The sequence below is a fragment of the Corylus avellana genome, chromosome 2 (assembly GCF_965113065.1).
Source record: "Corylus avellana chromosome 2, dhCorAvel1.hap1.2, whole genome shotgun sequence".
NCBI lineage: Eukaryota > Viridiplantae > Streptophyta > Magnoliopsida > Fagales > Betulaceae > Corylus > Corylus avellana.
In genome coordinates, this window is record NC_142491.1 from 39417823 (window position 1) to 39438397 (window position 20575).

A 20575-nucleotide genomic window follows, 5' to 3' on the forward strand; every position below is an offset into this window, starting at 1 on the left:
ATCTTTAAATTTTCTTTTTACAAGCTCTTATTAATTTTTACTGTCACACCATTTTAATCGTGTAACAAACGTATAACAGTTTACTAAATAATGTTTCTTTACGTCATTTACTTCCAATAAGGCAAATTACAAATAAATCGCAGCATGATATAGTCTTGAAAATAATGACTGTTTGGGTTGGCTCAAGTACAGTACTGAAAAATTACGGGTAAAAATAAAAAAGTAGATTGCTGCAAGCTTAATCCCAAAGAGTGAAGCAAATCAATTGTACACAACACTGATATTATTACATCAATGAATATAATGCTACAAGCTGATATCACATCAAAGAAAAGTAAAAACAATATAACAACCACAACCAACCCCCTATTGGACGATGACAAGCCTCCCAGTCAATCCTCAGACGCTATTTTACGTGCAAAAATAAGACTCAAATTGCCGAAAGACTAGTAGCCCATTTCCCAAGTTCATAAGGATCACCATAGTAATACGACTTAATCCTATTGGCCATGGACAAGCCCGATGCCAATTGCCAAAATCCAGAATCGTCTAGTTCCGTAGGATCATCAGCAAATGCTGCGACATCTCCAAGAAGTTTGAATGAAATCCTGCGGGTTGATATTGGCCTAGGGAAATCGAAGTACATTACTGTTCCAGCCTTAGCCTCTGGCAGTCGAAATTCCCCCATTGTTACCATGCCATGAGGTTCCTGTGACATATATTATTCTAAATAAGCTCTCATTGAAATTGGAATTCACATACTTTGGTCTTTAATTAGATTATTTTCTTCAGAACAGAAACAAGATTTCAGATTGCAAAGCTAGGTCTTATTTGAATGTAGAAACAAAGCAAAGAGACTAGAATGCTAATCATGAATGATTATATCAGTCTCAAAACTTTTTTTTTTCTGCACCCATTCGAGTCTCCTAAGCCATACCCATTCTTAAACCTTCTTGTTTCCAAGATTTTTTATAAGTAAATACAACTCATATTCCCAAACAGGATTCAACCCCTGCGGTTACCCACCACCCCTTGTAAATGAGGGGTGGTGATTCCATTTCCATATGGTACAAAGACTACAGGCATTTCGTATGATTCTCAAAATGATTTAAATGAGAACACTCTTGCCAAATAGATGAATGTATCACCCTATACAATGCTTCATCCTTAAAAATGTCACCGGTGTCCTCTTAATATGCTCTACAGGGAACTACTTTTCATCATTACAAAAACACCCTTATCCATATAACTATAATGATAGAAACAGAACACCATTTACCCTATAACTTTGACAAGGCAAACACAAGCTACTCTCTCGCTATGTTGCAAAATGATATGAGAGCCGAAACACATTTCAACAATCCAAACAACTGCATGACACAGTTAAAGATAGCACAGATGACAAGAACGGGAGAGTAGAAGTGATTGAGAGGCAATACCACTGGTAATAAAGTTGTTAAAAGAGACGGATGTGACAACAGGATGGGAACTATTGCAGACCATCTTATTTCCCTCATATTAAATAAGTGTAAGAGAAACAAGCTTCAATTTTTTGAGCTAAATATCCAGTCCGAGCATACTCATTGTCAAAGCAATCGTAGAAGTTATCCAACATCCAGTTCAGTATACTTGATCAACTAAATGGAACTGTGCTTGATTCTTCTTCTTTTTTTATTTGTTTTGATATTAAAAAGCGTAAAAGGTGCAACTTAAGTACACACATGAAGTATACAAGAAATACACCTAGCAAAGAAGAAGAAAAAAGATCAATAAACACATGAAAGGTAGAAAATTTAAATCGAAGGCATATATCCAAAGGTCTGAAACTTCCTCCATCGTCCGTTCACGGTCTTTAAAACTCCAACCATTTCTCTCCCTTGAAAGACACCACATGAGGCAAGATAAAACCATCTTCCACATTTCAGCATTCCCAAGCCTACAAAAATTGCCCTTTCCAGCAGACGAAAAGATCTATTACTTGTCCAGGCATAACCCAAGCCAACCCTTCAAAGTTGAAGATGGTGTTCCAAAGAGTACTTGTCATCTCACAATGGAGTAAAGTTGGCCCACAGACTCTCCACTATTCTTACACATACAAACACCAATCAACCATCATGACATGCCGCTTTCTTGGATTATTAGTAGTACGTACCTTCCCTAAGGCAGCCTACCATGCAAATAGCACTACTCTCAAAGGAACCTTACTCTACCAAATACTCCAAGGGAAAGGAGTGTTATCATGGGGAGCAAGGATATTGTAGTAAGATCTTAACATCAAACAACCCTTTTCTTGAAATGTACCCAACAAAGCTTGTCTTCACTACTCTGTCTCAATCTAAAGGGATACAACAAATTGAAGAACAAGGTAAATACATCTACCTTCCAACCGTGAGCCGCTTTGAGAAAGTTAACATTCCACTAATGAGAGTCACTAGAAAACTCCAAGTTACAAGCCACATAAGCATCCTTGCTATGGGCCAAACTGAACAATCTCAAATAAGGTGCCTTGAGGGCCTAATCCCCGTCACCATCATGCCAAAATCTAATTTTGGAGTCATCACCAACAACTCTACCGTGACTAAAAAAACTCTCAAACCCCTCCTGATATTCTTCCATAGCCCTACCCCATACGACCCATGAACCTCATTTGAACACTACACTCCCCACAAGCAGCTACATTTATAATCCCTGCAACGGTTTTTTGGTGACCACATGGGTAGATTTGGATGCCACAACGCTGAAGTTCATGAGAGATGAGAAAGGTTATGGGGTAGATGTGGCCACCCCTCTTCTCCTGGGGTGGCCGAGCAACTAACCTTGTTTTCTCTTGGGTGGCCGTGTTTCTCCTGAGGGTAGCCACGCGACAACCTTACAAGAAGACAAGCGGCCACCCACTATTTTCTCTTGCGAGCTGCCGCAGCCACCTCCAAAGAAGACACTGTGAGTGATTGTTGCTCTTGAGAGCAGTCATGCGTCCACCCCAGGAGAAGACATGGGATGACCACGCAGCCACCCCGTCTTCTCCTGGGGTGGCTAGGGGTGGTTGTAACCACCAACTCTCCTCTTGAAGCCACCCCCTTGTCAATGGTCGTGAGGTGGGTTTAACAAGCACTCGCCATGTCCACTTTGATCACAGGATTATAATATGCCCCTCCACTTCCAGTAGTTAGAGAGGTAGCCGATAGTCGGAACAACTGGAACTTTAGCTCGACTTCAATTACCATATGGGTGAAAGGGCAGCCTCTACCTTGTGGAGGTTAGCCTCCACTGTTTTTTCCTAAGTAGAGGCTGGTGCATGAAAGATTGAAATCGAGTTTTCAAATGTGTTTTTCAGTTCTTTTTGAAAACTGAACATGTGTTTCTAAAACATTCTTATATGAAGATGGGGGAGTTTCTAAAAGTGTTTTTTGTTTTACATTTTCAAATGTGTTTTTCAGTTCTTTTTGAAAACTGAACATGTGTTTCTAAAACATTCTTATATGAAGATGGGGGAGTTTCTAAAAGTGTTTTTTGTTTTACAAAAAGTGTTTTGTGTTTAGAAAATTATTTTGAAAACAAAAACTGAGAAGTGCTTTGTGGGAGACACATCTGAAAACTTCTTGTGTTTCACTTTGAAATTGCAACCAAAGACACTCCTAGTCAACTGTCCTGAGAAAATCTACATCAGCAAACTTTTTAGTTGTCTCTCCTGTTTTTCAGTAGAAGTCCTCATCATTAAGAATTGCTGTTTGGCTGCTGCTTGTAATTATCATATTGATCATATATCAAATTGGGGTATGAGGGAGAAGAGAATCAATTGATGAAAACTTATGGGTTTTATGGCACCACAAAGAGAAAGCAGTTGTCTCCAATTAACACATTCTCAGGTAGCCTAGTGCAAGAAGGGTGGCCAAGAATTGTCCTTGTAAGTATTTGTCAAGATTTAATAAATTGCATGCTGAAAGAACAACTAGTCATTGGTCAAAGAAACCAAGGGCTGACCAAGTGTAAGAAAGTGGCTAATATATGAGCAATGAAAGAAAACATATTAAGAGGAATGTAGAACTTCATGTTCACATCCACTGTGCATGGAAAATGAGCTACACAGGATTAGCCAGGCTAATCTAACAGCAACCTGAAAAAGCAAGGCAGTAAATACCTGGAGATAAGACACTTGTATATACAACACAGCTGGAGAGACGTATCTGTCTTCCAAGAATGTCATTGATGTCTCCTTGCTATGTATATCTGAAGAGGGTGAATGGGTAACCCGAGGCTTTATCGCAGTGAAAGCATCTAGGCGAAATCCAGCAAGCAACGGTGAAGCAGGAGATAGATACTGTTCCAAGACAAGGTCATTGTCCATCAAGCTCTCAGTCTCAATTGGAACCTAGAAGCATAAAAGAGGATTTTCAGTGGCAATGCATATCGACATAGTTCAATAAGAGAAATTATTCACATCAATATTTTTCTCCTATTTTCCTCATCTCAACAAATTCAATAGATTAGCCATTAGATTTGTGGACTCATGTAGACCACACACAAATTCAATGATTGATTCATCCACAATGAATGAATTCTATCATTTCTCATTCAATAATGAGCTGAAATAATGAGAGGAAAAAGCACAGAAGCATTAGTTTTACCTTGAATCTATATGATTGTGGAGCTCTCTCCAACCAGCTTTTAAAATTCATCTGGTCAGGGCCTTGTGCTGATGTAAGCCCCGTCTCTTTTTTTACCGAGCTTCCAACTACAAGAATCCTTTTGGCATGCAGACAAGGGTCACTCTCAACTGACCCTCCAAAAGAGGCACGTCGATTTACTTGTGCGAAGGGGTTTGCATCTAAAGACAAAAGATTTAAGTCTTTCTCAAAACTAACAGAACCTGAACCAGGTCGCTGAAGACGGAGTGTTATCCAAATGATGCGGCACCGAATAGGATTCCTAAAGGCAAATTTAATGTGTCTAGGTACTTTATCCTCTGTACCCAACTTTTCTGGTCCATAAAACTCTGAAGAAGACATGACCAAGGATTGGACATCCCATTTTCCCATGCATGACCTTTCTTCCTTGTGTATTTTATTGCTAGCATAAATCTGTACCTGTACTAACAATAAGAGGTAGCTAGTCAAAGAAAAGCATACAATAAGTAAAATTTACAAGAACCAGTGTAATGTAACACATAATTTGTAAAAGATGATTTACTCTAAAGAATCTCACACCTACAAGTGACTGAGTTTTCAAAAAGGATGCAAGCATACTGCAGGCACAATGATAACTGCAATTTATATCTATATGTACAGGTACATAAAATTACACCACATACAACAAACATCAATGATTATGGTCAATATCTTGTATGCAATTCCAATTTGAATGACTGAAATGACATTTAGCTCCACATCAACATTAAACCTATACTAATTGTCAATTTGATTTGTTCCCTTTTAATTTATCACTCCCATTCTATCCTCGTATCCTCCCTAGAGGACATCTATGAGGTTTGACCCAAGTGCGCATTCAAGTTCAAAAACTGACAAAAAAAAACTTTAAATCAGATATTGATTCTTAAAAGGCATGCATACATGCTAGAGATGATGCCACGTTCATGACCTATATTGGTTCAACTGGGTATGACCTACAAGTATTATACATTCTTTTACCCAGTATAGGTCATGAATGTGGCATGATCTCTAGCATGCATGCATGCCTTTTAAGAATCAATATCTGATTTAATCCTTGATATTGGAAGTGGTGAAATCATAATTATCTTGATTTACCCCCATTATGACTATTATACACCGCCTAAACAGATCCTCATGGGGGTATATCAAGATAATTTTGAATCAAGGCTTTAGATTTTTGTTCATCCCTTGCTACTAGAAAAATTATGACTATTAGACACCGCCATCCATACATAAAGGAATTTGAACATAATGGATTTTAGTTCTACCACCGAAATCTCACAATCTTCAAAGCTCCATGTATTTTGCTTTCTCTAAATGCACCACATTAAGCACAACGATCTTCCAAACTTATAATATGTTACACCTCCCACCTAACCTCTCCAACTATCCAACAACTCTATTACCTTTCTAGGCATAATCCATTCTACACCAAAAAGACGGAATAGCGCACTCATAACTCTCTTGCCACTTCACAATGAAGAAGAAGATGATCAATGGGCTCCCCATTCCTCTTACACGTAGAAACACTAGCATACCACTATAACTCTCCTCTTCTCAAGTTATTCAAAGTTAAGATCCTCTCTAGAGCCTCCATCCACACAAAAAGAGTCACTCTTGAAGGAACCTTACCTCTCCAAGTACTCTTCCAAGAAAATGGGGAGCCTACTGAAATGGACAATGCATGATAAAATGATTTTACTTCCTCTCTGCCTTGTCTAAGCTCGATAAGTACAAAAGATCAAAGAAGTTATCAAATCCACCTCCCCATTCTACACTGGTATGGTAAGTGATATATTCCACTAAAGATTTCTATTAGAAAAATACGCATGATCTGCCACCCACACCTCTTCAAATTGTGCTACTAAACAATTCTGGAAAAGTTTGATCTTTGATCCATCGCTCACCTCATATCTAACAAATCTAGAAAGACTCCCCACCTCCTCCTAATATATTTCCACACTCCCATTCCAAAGGGCCCCACTACCTCCTTAGAGCACCAATCTCCCATGCTATCATATTTAGTTTCCACCATCAACCTCTACAAAGCCTCCCTTTCCGTAGCATAACACCACAACCATTTCTCCAAAAGAGATCAGTTAAATGAACCAGATTTCTGGCTTACATAGCTATATCTACTATACAACCATTAACTATAATATGTATGTTGTTAAATCGACTGGCCATTGTCCTTGACTTCCTGTTAGAGAATGAGGGTAATATTCTAATAAAAGGGGAAAGGACCAGTTGCCCCTATAATGTGTCCCCACAAGTTGTATCATTTTGTGGTGTCCCAATGAGATGTTTCTATGAGGTGTCTCTATGAGGTATCCCTATGTGGTGTTCCCATAAGGTGTCCATATTCCTGAATGTTGTACTTGTTCCTATATATATCAATGTAACTGTGAGGATCAGGAAAGACCGATCCCAATCCCTCTTTTTCTTGGTAGAATATTTGGTGGACCAAGGCTCTCTCAAAAGTAGCATTCTTTGCTTGGTCGGCGGCTTTGGGGAAAATTTTTACTATGAACAATCTCAGGAAAAGACAACTTATCGTGGTTAATCGGTGTTGTCTATGCAAGCTCAATGGAGAATCTGGCGATCATCTTCTTCTCGATTGTGAATTTGTGAGGTCGCTTGTTCATTATAGAACGCTATCTTTAGTCGCTTTGGTCTTTCCTAGGTTATGTTTAACAGTGTGAAGGATTTGTTCGCATGTTAGTGGTCAAGTGGTAACTCTCGAAGTGTGGTCATTTGGAAGATGGTGCCCCTATGCATCATGTGGTGTCTATAGAGGGAAAGAAATGATAGGAGTTTCGAGAATCTAGAGAGGACCTTAGAGGAGCTCAAGTACTTTTTCTTTTTTCCCCTCTTTGCTTAGACAGCTACTTATTTAGCTCCTTTAATTATTAGCTTTTCTGATTTCCTTGTTTTCTTTTCTCTTGCTTTCTAGGCGTTCTCCTGTATATTCCCTGTGTACGCGCCCCTCTGCACTTTTGATATATACATTACTTATAAAAAAAAATCAGAGATTTATTGAGTCTCTTTTGTGAAACTTATTCTTGACATGATTTTTTTTTTTTAAAAAAAAAGGTCTAGTTCCCCCTATTTTCCTTTTTCTTCTTTGTTTTCTTTCCACCCTTTTGCAACAGTAAGGAGGTCGATGGCGGCATCATCGTTGTAAAAGTTAAGATGTCGTTGCCATCCACCTCATCAATGTGGTGGTCATTGTTGGTCATCAAAGGCGTTAGTGGCTATGTGTGGTGGTTGGAAATTTGTCCCACATTGCAGTGGTTTTCGGTTGCTTCTGATTGGTCATTTATGTGTTATAGTGGTTGTTGGCCATGTATGTAAAGGTGGTTGGTTGTTTCTCTCATGATTGTAACTGTTGGTAGTTCTGGTAGTCGGGGGTTGTCATTGATTGTGTTTTGCTTGATGTTTTGGTACTCGTGGTTTATTGTAGTCCTTGGTGGTGTCTGTTATTGTTTTTGCAGTGATTGTCAGCATCATCTGGTTGCCAACAGCGAATCTTCGGCGTGTTTGAATGAAAAGAATTGGTTTTTGGTTGTGGGTGTATGTTATCCCCATCTGGGATAAGGATAAACTCAGTTTAGATTGATCCCTTATTCTAGAATAACCTTTTTCCACTTATTTTTGAGCCAAATCCAAGGCCAATATGGAATCAGCCTGATCCAAACCTTCTTCACTTGAATCAAGCCCAGACCCAATCATCGATTTTTTAAAAAAAAAATAGAAGCCTAGGTCCATATCCAAACCGGATCAATTTGGATTTGAGTCAAGCTGGTCGATATCTTGGTTCCCGACGACCCTTAGCCAATTTTCCATTTTTGTGTGTTGGAGATTATCTGTGAGTTTCAGCTGATGAGGGAAATTTTTGGCGTGTTTCAACTGGATTTGGTGTTTTCGAGTGAGTTTCGACTGGTTCTGGTTTTTCTCCGCATGTTTTAATCAGATTCGGTGTTCTCTGCTGAAGTTCAACCAGTGTCAGTGTTACGAAAGAAACTCTAGTGACTCAGCCGGTGTTGGTGTTTTCCGACGAGATTCTACCAATTTCAATGTTTATCAGTGAGTTTTGACCCGTTTCTATTGGTTTTGTTCTTATTTTGGCCGATATAAGCCAATTTAGCCGGTTCAGACAAGTTTTAGGTTGGTACAGTTCAGTTTGTCAGTCAGTTTGTTGTGTTTTTGGCCGGTTTGGTGATATTTTGGTCAATTCAATGTTGTTGTAGCCGGTTTTGATGGTTTTTTGGTTAGTTTTTTTGACCGGTCCGGTGCTTTTCCTGCCAGTTCAGTTCATTTTTGGCTGGTTTAGTGGCATTTCAGCCAGTTCAGTTCGTTTTTCAGCCAATTCAGTGGTTTGGTGGTTTTTGGGCCTAAAGACCAACTTGTTAATGTTGTGTGGAAGATGGTTCCCCTATGCCTAGTGTGGTGTTTATGGTTAGAAAGGAGTGTGAGGTGCTTTGAGGACTCAGAGAGATCTTTGAAGGAACTCACAGCTTTCTTTTTCTACACGCTTTTCACTTGGACTGTAGCTTGGCTTGTCCCTTTAGTGATTAGCTATCTTGATTTTCTTGTTCTTTTCTCTTCTCCTTGTTAGACGTTTTCTCTTGTATACTCCCTGTGTACTTGGGTTGCGCCTCTCTGCGCTTTTGATATAAACATTACTTATAAAAAAAAAAAAGACCAACTTGTTGATGTGTTTAAAATGTCTTTGTCGTAATCATTATAGTTCCTTTGTATATAATCTACCTTAAGGGGGAGTGTTACAGAATGAGGGTAATATAATAAAAATGGAAAGGACCAGGTGTTCCATGAGTTGTCCCTATGAGTTGTTATTATGTGGTGTCACTATGAGGTGTGCCCCTATGTGGTGTCCCTGTGAGGTGTCCATATTCCAGAATATTGTATTTGTTTCTACATATATTAATGGGTTGTTAAGCCCAAAGATGTACTGAGCCTCTCTCTTGTCAATCCTATTCTTGACCCTCAAGCTTAATATCATTAATCATTTAACCAAATTAAAAAAAAGAAGAGGTTATTCTCAAGTTCAATATCTGTGACAGGAGAGTAGCCTGCAATTTTGAAATTATACACCAATTTAATGTTCTTCTAGACTTCTTGTCGAGTGAATTTATCAAAAAAAAAAAAGACTTATTGTTGAGTGCATAGAATCACATCAATCAATTACATAAATACTTTACCCATACATAAATTCAGTGCACTCACCGTGGGAGCATCAGCCGCTGAATAACCACATGGACTAACAAGCAAGATTACCCCACTGACATCAGAAAGGGTACCGAGAACAACAACAAATTCAACAGAGGTTGTTTTAGAGGGAGCTTTCCAATATGAATGCTGCGATCCAGAATTTAATGGAGCAAGCAATGACAAAAACGGTGCTGAATCTGTTGCTGTTTCAACCTACAATTAGATATACTATGTTCAGCATCAAGCAATAATTAAAAAGAAAAAAAATAACGAAACACTATATACACCGTAGCACAATTTTTTTTTTTTTTTTTCTGTTAATATGTACCATAATTATCCTGTAGTAAACAGATAACACAACAATGCTTACAGCTTCTACTCAAAGATATTCTTTCAGCTTCCTAAGGAATATTCGGATAATTGAAAGTAATGCAGAAAGAAACTCCGACTGACAAGACTTTAATTGTATGGTTAATTATATCGGATTGGTATTTGCATTCAATCCGAGAGAGAGAGAGAGAGAGGAAAACAATGGTGCAGCATTTCCCAGATCAGGATAGTAAGCAGTCACTAAATTTTGTATAATACATTGTATCCTAATGACACAATTTTGGTTTATTTTACTTCATGTCTTATTTTTGGATTTAAGGAGCATTAAACAAGTTCTTATTCGTGTTAGAGAGTTGAGGGAGAGAGAGAGAGAGGAAATAATGGTGCATCATTTCCCAGATCAGGATAGTAAGCAGTCACTAAATTTTGTATAATACATTGTATCCTAATGACACAATGTCAACTGTCTAACACGAATAAGGACTTGTTTAATGCTCCTTAAATCCAAAAATAAGACATGAAGTAAAATAAACCAAAAGGATTATGACTGTAAATTGCCAAATGGCAAGCCTAAATGTTGGACTGCCCAAAGCTAAATGTTTCTAACTCTTTTACCTGAACATACTATGATCATGCATAGGGGAAGAAGCAAGATGGCATTTATATTCTATCTTAAACTATATTCCAATTTGGCCTCTACTTTGACACGTTCTTCTCATGAGTTCCAATTTTTTTCAACCTAGCTAGTCAGATAGAACTAGTAGGAACTTTCAAATTACTTAGTAGAAGAAGTCATAGAAGTGTCCCTTAGTCTCTTTGCTCAAACAATCCTACATCCTTCTGTTTCATAAATAATTAAGCAAACCTAAAACCAGAAAATATCATCTAGGGAAAATATTTTATCAAGACAATAAACCAACTAATATATGGAATCCATTAAAATTAATAAAGAAACAACGTGAGCTTTACCACGTGGTTGGAGAAGGCAATAATGGAGAAGATGTAAACAGACTACAGCTTGAAAAAAGACCTTTAAACTTGATAAAATGAATGCCGAGAAAGATCAATATTAGCACAAAGCAATTACTAATGAGGACACACAGCAACTAGTAACTCTTATAATACAATTGAAAAAAGACGGTACCGAGTGTAAAAAGCAAGCATATGGAAATTCAGCCAGCGATTCCTCTCCGTTAAGAAAATGTCTTAGGACTTTGACAGCTCGCTGGCAATCAGAAGGCTGATTCCTTTCGGAAAGATAATCCCTTAAGGATGATCCTACCACCTGGTTCAAAGCTTTATGAGCAGCACTATCTGCACGGGCACTTCTTCGCAAACTAATCAAGACCCTGACATAGTCCAAGATCAAAGCATCAAGCACAATGTCCTGGCAGCATTGTTTGCAAATAACACCATCTAGTGCTACTGAACGATTCGAAGAGACATCATCTTGGCCGCCATGGTTTGATCCACTCTGGCTTGATAGACCATTGTAGTTTGAAACCTCCCTTGAGTTATAGCCAGGAAGCAGAAGAGCCCCTCTCCCAGCACAACAAACCTTACAAACCTTTCTTTCACATTGAGAGCACAACAAGACAGATTGTGGACCTACAGCAACTGACACCATAGGGGATGTACGTATTGGTCTTTTGGTTTCAGCACGCACTTCACATATGCCACCAGAACAACTCTCTCCTATTCCAGCAATATTCCAGAAATCTATCACATTATCATCATTAGTGTCAAGACCAATAGCAGCAGTAATTTTATCTTCAAGGGAAACTTGCCCAAGCAGTGCAAGGTTGTTTGCAACTCTGCATAATCTTCCCATTTGGGATTCACCAAGCAAAAGATTTGGATTTAGAGTAGCATGGTCAATTCCAAATGATAATAAAGCTCTATTCCTTTCAGCAGCAGAAAGATTCAGCCTGAGGCGTTCAATTTCAAGTTTCATAGCTTCCGTGAAGTCTAGTTTCCTTTCCTGTAATATTGCATAGTCATATAGGTCAATTTATACCCTATCATGTTTTACATTTAATAAATGAAATCCATTAACTATTAAGCTTTATTATTCTTAAACAATATGCATACTATTCTAACAAATAACTCATCTAATACATGCATAAATACTAAAAATACTAGCTGACATACTAAGTTGAATATCATGTGACAAGATCCTCATTAGAATGGGCATAGTTTTACATAATTCTACTAGTTACATAAGATGCAAATGAGGCCTAAAACCTGCAAGCAATGATGCCACTGAGAACCTGGAATAAGCTGACCTAAAATAATGTTACTGTGCATTCCTTTTATCGTTAAAAGCAATGCATTGCGCTTGTACCTCCTGGCTCAAGAAACTATATGGAAATTCTTAGAGCCCAACTTTTGATGCCCAACTGCTTTGAGACTGCCGCTAAGAAAAAGTGTAATAATCACAGATAAATCTAAATTAGGAACTATAAACACTAAGACTGACATCTTCTTTTTTGGTGTTTTACATTTTTAAGGTGTTCAGCAATCATAGTCTATGCATGATATAAGTGGAACTGAGGAGAGAAAGCCATATTTCCTCATGATTCAGCAAAGGAAGTGGCCTAAAATAGAGCTTCGAGGAGAAAGCAACCAGCATAGCTAACCTAAAGTAGATGGTATTTAGGGCATTGTTAAGTTGTGAATTTATCACAATAGCTTCAACCTTGTGCTGTTGCAATCAATTCTAACTTTTTGAAGTTTTTGTTTTTTTTAATAATGCGATCTGATATTTGTTTGTGATATATGCCACAAAAGAAAACATCAACAACACATATGTGCTCTTTTGATACGCACATCAACAATAAATACAAGCATATCACATATAAGGGGCAACTTATAAAAACCAAAGGGTTCAATTTTAACAATTGGTATTCACCTCAACCAGATGGAGGAAGCATGCAGACACAGCCTAGTCCACTACTTAAAACCCCTAGAAAAATCTGTCCCCAAGTAACCACACTTCAAATGTCAACTGTTTAATACTTTTAGGAAATAATTCAGAATTCATGACAACAATGTTAGGCAAAGAAAAATTCGACTTTACATGCAAAAGCATTGTCATTTTATTCCATCCATATCATGCTCAGTATCTTAAGTTTTTAAGATAGCAAGTACCATGCCCAGAGAATGGAGTGGTAGTTTAACAACAACATGAGATTAAGATTGAGAATGATGTTAAGCCAACAATAAATTAGTTAAATCTATGTATTTTTGATATCTTAGATAATTCTCAATAAAATAAAGAGAACACGAATTGTAAGTGGCATGATTGTAATAAGTATACACAGTGAGCGTATACCAATCTATTGTAGCAATAGTGACAGGTGGGTAGAGATTTCCTACACACAAATTTTCTTCCCAAACTCTTTCCTCTTTTACTCCAAAACCCCAATATTTTCAAGAATGCTGTTTTTCATAGAATTATAGCATGGTGGATAAAGTAAAGAAGGATATCCATGGTATTGTGTAAGCGTATAATACCCATTAATTTGAACGAAACTTTTATAGGACTAGTACAAGGACAAATATTCTTTCTTGTTCTGGCTAGATGTATCTCTTATATACTTCTTATGTACTTAGGGTTATGCCTTTGAGCTTTTTTAATAAAATTTCAACTAGTTACGGAAAAAAATGTCGGACCATTACGAAAGAACGTACACAACATGTGGGTGGCTAAAATGATAACGTCGAGTTGGATAGATGGGAAATCGTGAAAAATATAACAAGGAGGTGGGTCCTTCTTGAGAAAAAGATAAGGGAGAGACATCTTGGATAGTCGTAGGAGGCGGCACATCATCGTTATAGATAAATGTTACATGCGCAAGAGGATTAGGGAGTCAGTGGATCACCTTCTTCTCTATCATGATGTGGCTTCTGCCATTTGGAGTGCCTCTTTTACTCGTTTTGGGTTCTCAGAAGGTGGCACATCATCGTGATGGATAGATGTTACATGTGCAAGAGGATTAGGGAGTCGGTGGATCACCTTCTTCTCTATTGTGATGTGGCTTCCGCCATTTGGAGTGCCTGTTTTACTCGTTTTGAGTTGTCCTGAGGTATGCCTAGTAGTGTTGTTGATCTGCTTAATTGTTGGTGGTCCTTCCACAGGCCTAGGAGTGCTGCAGTGTGGTAAACGGAGTCTACATGCCTCTTCTAGTGTATATGGAAGGAAGGAAATGATAGGTACTTTGAGGACAGAGAGAGGACGTTGGGGAAAATTTTATCTTTGCTCTATGAAACTTTGAATTTATAGACGGTTGCGTATGTGTCTCCTCTATTGATTAGTTTTAGTGATTTCCTTGTTCATTTTGCTCCTGCTAATTAGGTGGTTCCTTTTATATACTCCTAGTGTACTTAGGGGCGTCTTACGCTTTTTATGAGATTAATTTATTACTTACCAAAAAATAAAAATAAAAAAGATAAGGGAAAGACAACTAAGATGGTCTTGTCATGCACAATGACGACCTATACCGAACTAGTGAGAAAAATATATATAATTCAAGTAGAAAGTGAAAAGGACTAAAGAAAGGCCTATAAGGCAGTGAGGTATATACTAGATAGAGAAGTACCGGAAAGTATAACCTTAAATAGATTATAATTTTGAAAAGATATGCTTATGGCTTACCCCAATTAGTTTATTAGGAATTCATAGAACCAAGTCCAGTTTATTTAGGATTGAGATTGAGTTTAATTGAGTAAAGTTTATCAAAATCAACAAACTCCACAATCAACATCATCCATTAAACTAGTCAAAGACCTCATATATTAAAAATCTGAATTCTATGTCAGAAGCATAATATTGAAATGCAAAAGAGCAGAAACTTGAGAAGATTTCGTCATGTGTAGCAACATTGGGTAAGGTTTTTTTTTTTCCGTAAGATGAAGGCTTATGCAGATTTGTAACAGATTTTAGTCGCCAGCAATGCCCTCAAGATAAGGTGGGTAATAGCAAGAAGTGTGTCTGCTTTTATGAAAATACAAAGCTGAGAAACTGGGAGGAACTACCAAATACGTTAGACTGAAGCAGACCAAGCAATTAATTATGAAAAAAAAAAAAGAACTAATAGGCAGAAATGAGCCAGGATATGAAAGCATCAAACTTAGCAATAAGACAAATAATATATTTATGAACAAAGGGTGCTAAAGAACAACTTGATGTTAAACTCTATGATGGGTCTTAAACAAGGAATAATATGATGGCTCAAAGCAACATGCAACAGGTAACAACGTACCACACTTGGCCCTGCAAGGGACGCCAGACAAGTTAAGTACTGCTGGGAGCTACTATCCGAAGGTCGTAAATCTTGTGATGAAGAATGTGTATGATCATCTTCAGCACCATGAAATTCAACAACAGCTTGGTCCAAGAAATCAAGCACGTCACTTCCCTTGTCTACAGCATTTCCCCTCACTGGTTGCACAATGGGTTCTGAAACTGTGCCCTCTCCAGTCAAAAGGTCAACCCAGAGGTTGGCAGAAGCACTTTGTTGCACCAACGGTGGCACATTTTCATTAGTTGAAGTGCCCAAAAATGGATTGGAATCTGAACTGGACAAAAAGGGGTTGATTTCTTTCTGACTGTTTTTGGCAAGTTCAATTAATCTTTTACCATGGCCTTCATTAGTAAACACACCCTTCCAAGGAAGAGAAACTCCAAGGATCTCTATCTGTAACAAAAAAATTTTATAAGTAATTGAATTTCATTATAAAGCGCAAGGGCGCAACCCAAGAATACAAGATAAATACAAGAGAAACAGCTAACCAGAAAACAGAAAACAAAACAATCTACCTGTACTAAAGAAATATTAACCAGCAGCAATCATAGTAAACTCCACCCTGAAAATATATATATATATATATATTGGATGCCATGTTAACATTTGGTTATGTATCTTTTTCTATTTTTTAGTAGATCCTTTGTTGATCCATTTTGCATGTAAACAGTAAACCTATGAATTGGCATGGTTTGATAACCTTCATTAGAGAAGATTCTTTTGTTTACTTTTTCATCCTCTGTTTTATTTATTTATTTGATATATATATATATTCAGCTTGTCCTTAACCTAATTCAAACATCCTAATATACAGGATTAGGAAAATATCACAATGACCAAACTACCATCAAACCCTAATGACTTATTAACCCTAATAACTCTTTTTTTTCTTTCTTTTTTTGATAAATAATGTTTATATATCAAAAGCGCAGAGGGGCGCAACCCTAGTAAACAGGGGGTATACTAGGGAAACGACCAGCTAGAAGAAGAGAAAAGAACAAGGAAATCAAGATAGCTAATTACTATAGGAGCGAGCCAAGCAGCTGTCCAAGTGTAAAGCGTATGGAAAAAGAAGGCCGTAAGTTCCTCCAATGATCTCTCGGAATCCTCAAAGCATCTTTCGTTCCTTTCTAACCAAAGGCACCACATAATGCATAGAGGGACCATTTTCCAAACAACAACACACCTAAAGTGACCTCCCGCCTACCAACAAGCAAACAAGCCTGCCACCTTGCTAGGCATGACCCAATACAACCCAAAACGACTGAAGATGGCCTGCCATAAGGAACGAGCAATCTCACAGTGAAGGAAGAGATGATCAATAGTCTCCCTATCAATTTTGCACAAGCAACATTTATTGATCACGATAATATTCCTTTTTCTGAGATTATCAATTGTGAGAACCTTTCCTAACACCGTCGTCCAAGTAAAAAAAACCACTCTCGAAGGTACCTTGGTGCGCCATATGCTCTTCCAAGGAAAAGGACTCGCTTCTTTACTTATCAGGATGTTGTAGAATGATCTAACATCGAACTTCCCTTTTCTTGATGGGATCCACCAAATTTTGTCCACCCCTCCCCTTCTCCACTTGTGAGAATATAACGTAGTATAGAACGAGGCTAGCACTTCCAATTCCCAATCATGGATCGATCAAAGGAAGCTAACATTCCATTGACGATTTCCACCCATAAACTCCAAATTATCGGCAATGGATGCATCTTTTGCATTAGCTATGTTATATAGGCCTGGATAAGCTTCCTTAAGAATCATTTCCCCGCACCAAACATCATCCCAAAATCTGATTTGAGATCCGTCTCCTGGGTCGAATTTAATATATTTAGAAAACACTCGCCACCCTCTCCTAATATGCCTCCAAAGACCCACCCCATGAGGCCCAGGATTGTCAACAGAATGCCATCCACCCCATGCAGAACCAAACTTGGCATCCACCACAATTCTCCACCAAGCCTCTCTCTCGTGCACATAACACCATAGCCACTTCCCTAATAAGGCTTGATTGAAAACTCTTAACTTCCTGATCCCTAAGCCACCTTTATAGATGGGAGAGTATACCTTATCCCAACTAACCAAGTAATACTTGAATTCTTCGTTTAAGCCACCCCAAAGAAAATCACGTTGGAGTTTCTCTATTCGCTTGGCCACAGAAGCAGGTAAAGGAAAGAGGGATAATAAATAAGTAGGAAGATTGGAAAGTGTGCTCTTGATCAAAGTGACCCTTCCTCCCTTGGATAGATACAACCTTTTCCAACTAGCCAACATCCGCTCAACCTTCTCCAAAGTATCATCCCAAATGTTTTTGGCCTTGAAACAAGTGCCCAAGGGAAGTCCCAAATACTTCAAAGGTAGAGAAGCTAAACCACAGCCCAAAATCCCAGCCAATTCTCCCACATTTTCCACCTCACCTACCGAGATCAAAGCTGATTTAGCCATATTCACCTTTAAACCAGAAACGGCTTCAAAGCAAATAAGAAGTGCTTTAATGGAGCGGATTTGATCAAAATTCGCCCCACAGAAAACCAGGGTATCGTCTGCAAATAAAAGATGAGAAATGGTAATCCTCTCAGACAGATTATCTCCCACTGAGAAACCCAAGATGAAACCAGTATCGCATCCAATTCCATTTCATGCCTAAATTGTGATTTTGACATACCAGCACACCACATAGCAAAACTTTTCACCTTCCTAAGCTCGAGACTGTTCAATGACTACAATGTCAATCTTATAAACCCAATCAAAGGAACTTTTAACAGTATATTATAACAAATGATATTATCCAATTAACAACAGATATGCACATCAAAAAATGCCATGTTTGTCATCCCCACCCTCCATGTTCGTCAAATTTCCATTTGACTAGCACAAAAGCTTTATTCAGAAAAAGCACATCAACCTCTAATATACTGCTATAATTAACTATGTATGTGAAAACCAAAAAAAAAAAATTAAAAAGCTTAGGCTGAAAGGATTATGACACATCAACTAAAATATATCTTAAAATTGCTTTGTACCTCACCAAGAGTCATAGGGCTTTTTCCAGACACAGCAGGATAAAACGTGAGTGCTACTACACGAGTAAGAAAGTCCAATTCTCCCTCTAGTTCTTCAAAATCATACAGTAATGAAATATTTGGTGTATCTTGAGCATGAAGGCGTTCACCTGCCCCAGTAACAGCCATATCTTCAGCACTAATTGGCCCAGTTAAGGGTATGATGAGGTTTGTCCCACTTTCACACTGAGGTATGGAAGCACCCTGTCAACAATGTGATATGCGGGATTAGAAACTATAAAAATATTAATAACAAAGTCATGATACCAAATCAAATCAAATCAAAGGAAAATCATAGAGATGGGAAGTGTTATACTCTGTTATGGGAATCCTGGTCAAATCAGGTATTAATATCTACAACCTATAGACAAAAATAAAGGTTACAGGCAATGTTCATTGGAAGTGTCAGATGTGCTGAGGTTTTATAGCTAGGCAACATATATCTCAAAAGCTATTGTTCATCTAGGTACTTTTTCCTCTTTTGGGGCCACAACCACACCCAAAAAAAGAATCCACACTTTATTTTTTCAATATTTTCCAATGCCTTTTTAATAGTATACATGGAAATTTACTAAGTCATATCAACGCATTAAATTTTACTACAATCTGCACTAAAGCATGTTATCCATTTTACTCCGAGATCAAATTATAAAATTCTGCAGAATATGTTTAGTATTATTTGCTTCATATTCTACCCCCAGTATTTCTGCTCTATTGTCCAGCAGGAATTAGTCCAAAAAGGGAAGGAGAAGATAGGCGTTGAGGGCAAAGGTACAAGGCCCACGAGAGGGTTTAAGGCTAAGAAGGTGTCATTTAAGCCTAAGGGTGTTTTGGGCCCGGGCGTGGGCCAAGACAGTAGCCCAGGTTGTGCTGGGTCAAAGGGGGTAGTTCTTTTTCATTTCTGTTGCTGGAGAAATCGAAAGGCACGAAGGCCTTGCGGTCGTGCCTGGCAAGGGCGTCGTCTTCGGCAGGAGGGGCACCCACGGCTGACCTCGGCAACTCTGCTTGGGTTCGCGAGGGCTGGCCAATATGAAGACCAGTGATCTGTGCTTAACAAGACCGGCGATCTGGACACCGGCGATGGTGAGTGTGAAGGCCGAAGAGACTTCCGGCGGTCTGGGCCCAAAAGAGGCGAGCAGAATTCCTCAGAGATTGCTAGTAGAGAAGTCCAGCGGCTCTAGGCATTCCAAGAGAGGCCGGTGTGTTGCCGGCGAAAGTGATTGAGGAGGTCAGAGTGATTCCCGGTGGTATGGGCCCAACAAAGGAGGCCGGTGCATCTCTGTGTGTGCCGATACTAGCAATCCAGTCTGCCGGAACTCCTCAGAATCTGTTGGGAGGAGGTGCGACGATGACTATGGAGATGTCACCTCCGGTGACAGAGGACAGCATGCTGGTGGCTTGGTCTACTGGAGAGATAAACCAGGACAGAGTAAAGGTTAGTGAGGGACTGGGTAATTTGGGGTCTTCAGCTACGGTTGGCTTGCCTGTAGTGTGCTCCCCTCTTGATTGTGATTTCACTAGCATTTGTCATGGGTCCTCTAATTTGGTTGAGACAGGTAATGAGGTCCAGATTATTGGTAATCTTGATAGGTTGGGACGAAGGTGCAGGGAGGAAGAGGAGGTAGGGGACCTTAGTGTTGATAGGCATGCTCCTCTAAATTCTTATGCGCCTATTTCAAAGGGTGTGTCGGGTTACTCAGATTGGGTAGTACAATGTGCAAACGAGAATTATCCAATTGTGGGGATATCGTTTGTGGGTCATAAACTGCAATTGCTGGCCCTTTTGACTTTCCTAGAGGGGGAACACCGCAACAATGCAATGGTAGCCAACTCGGGCAGCGGTACAAAGGGTAAGAGGGAGGTCAAGAATTTGGAGTACTCAGTGAATTATGATGCTAGAGGTTCAAGCTCTAGCCGTGGTAATAGGAAGGGGAGGGGAACCGCAGTAATTTTATGAAGCCAAGAATTATTT

General features: G+C 38.8%; 1 protein-coding gene across 4 annotated transcripts in view; it reads right to left on the reverse strand.

The window, feature by feature from the left end:
- Nucleotides 1-238: 238 nt before the first annotated feature.
- Nucleotides 239-20575, reverse strand: part of SAC9 (sacI homology domain-containing protein / WW domain-containing protein) — a 36245-nt gene continuing 15908 nt past the window's right edge. For 3 of the 4 annotated variants that reach the window (XM_059579196.2, XM_059579195.2, XM_059579199.2), the window contains 7 exons: nt 18565-18807; nt 15494-15928; nt 11374-12210; nt 9915-10112; nt 4626-5084; nt 4139-4369; nt 239-709 (listed from right to left, as the gene is read on the reverse strand). In XM_059579196.2, coding sequence (XP_059435179.2) covers nt 431-709; nt 4139-4369; nt 4626-5084; nt 9915-10112; nt 11374-12210; nt 15494-15928; nt 18565-18807 — 2682 coding nt within the window. In that variant the 3' untranslated portion in view covers nt 239-430. The remainder of the gene's footprint in view (nt 710-4138; nt 4370-4625; nt 5085-9914; nt 10113-11373; nt 12211-15493; nt 15929-18564; nt 18808-20575) is intronic. The other variant, XM_059579197.2, reaches the window with a different exon arrangement.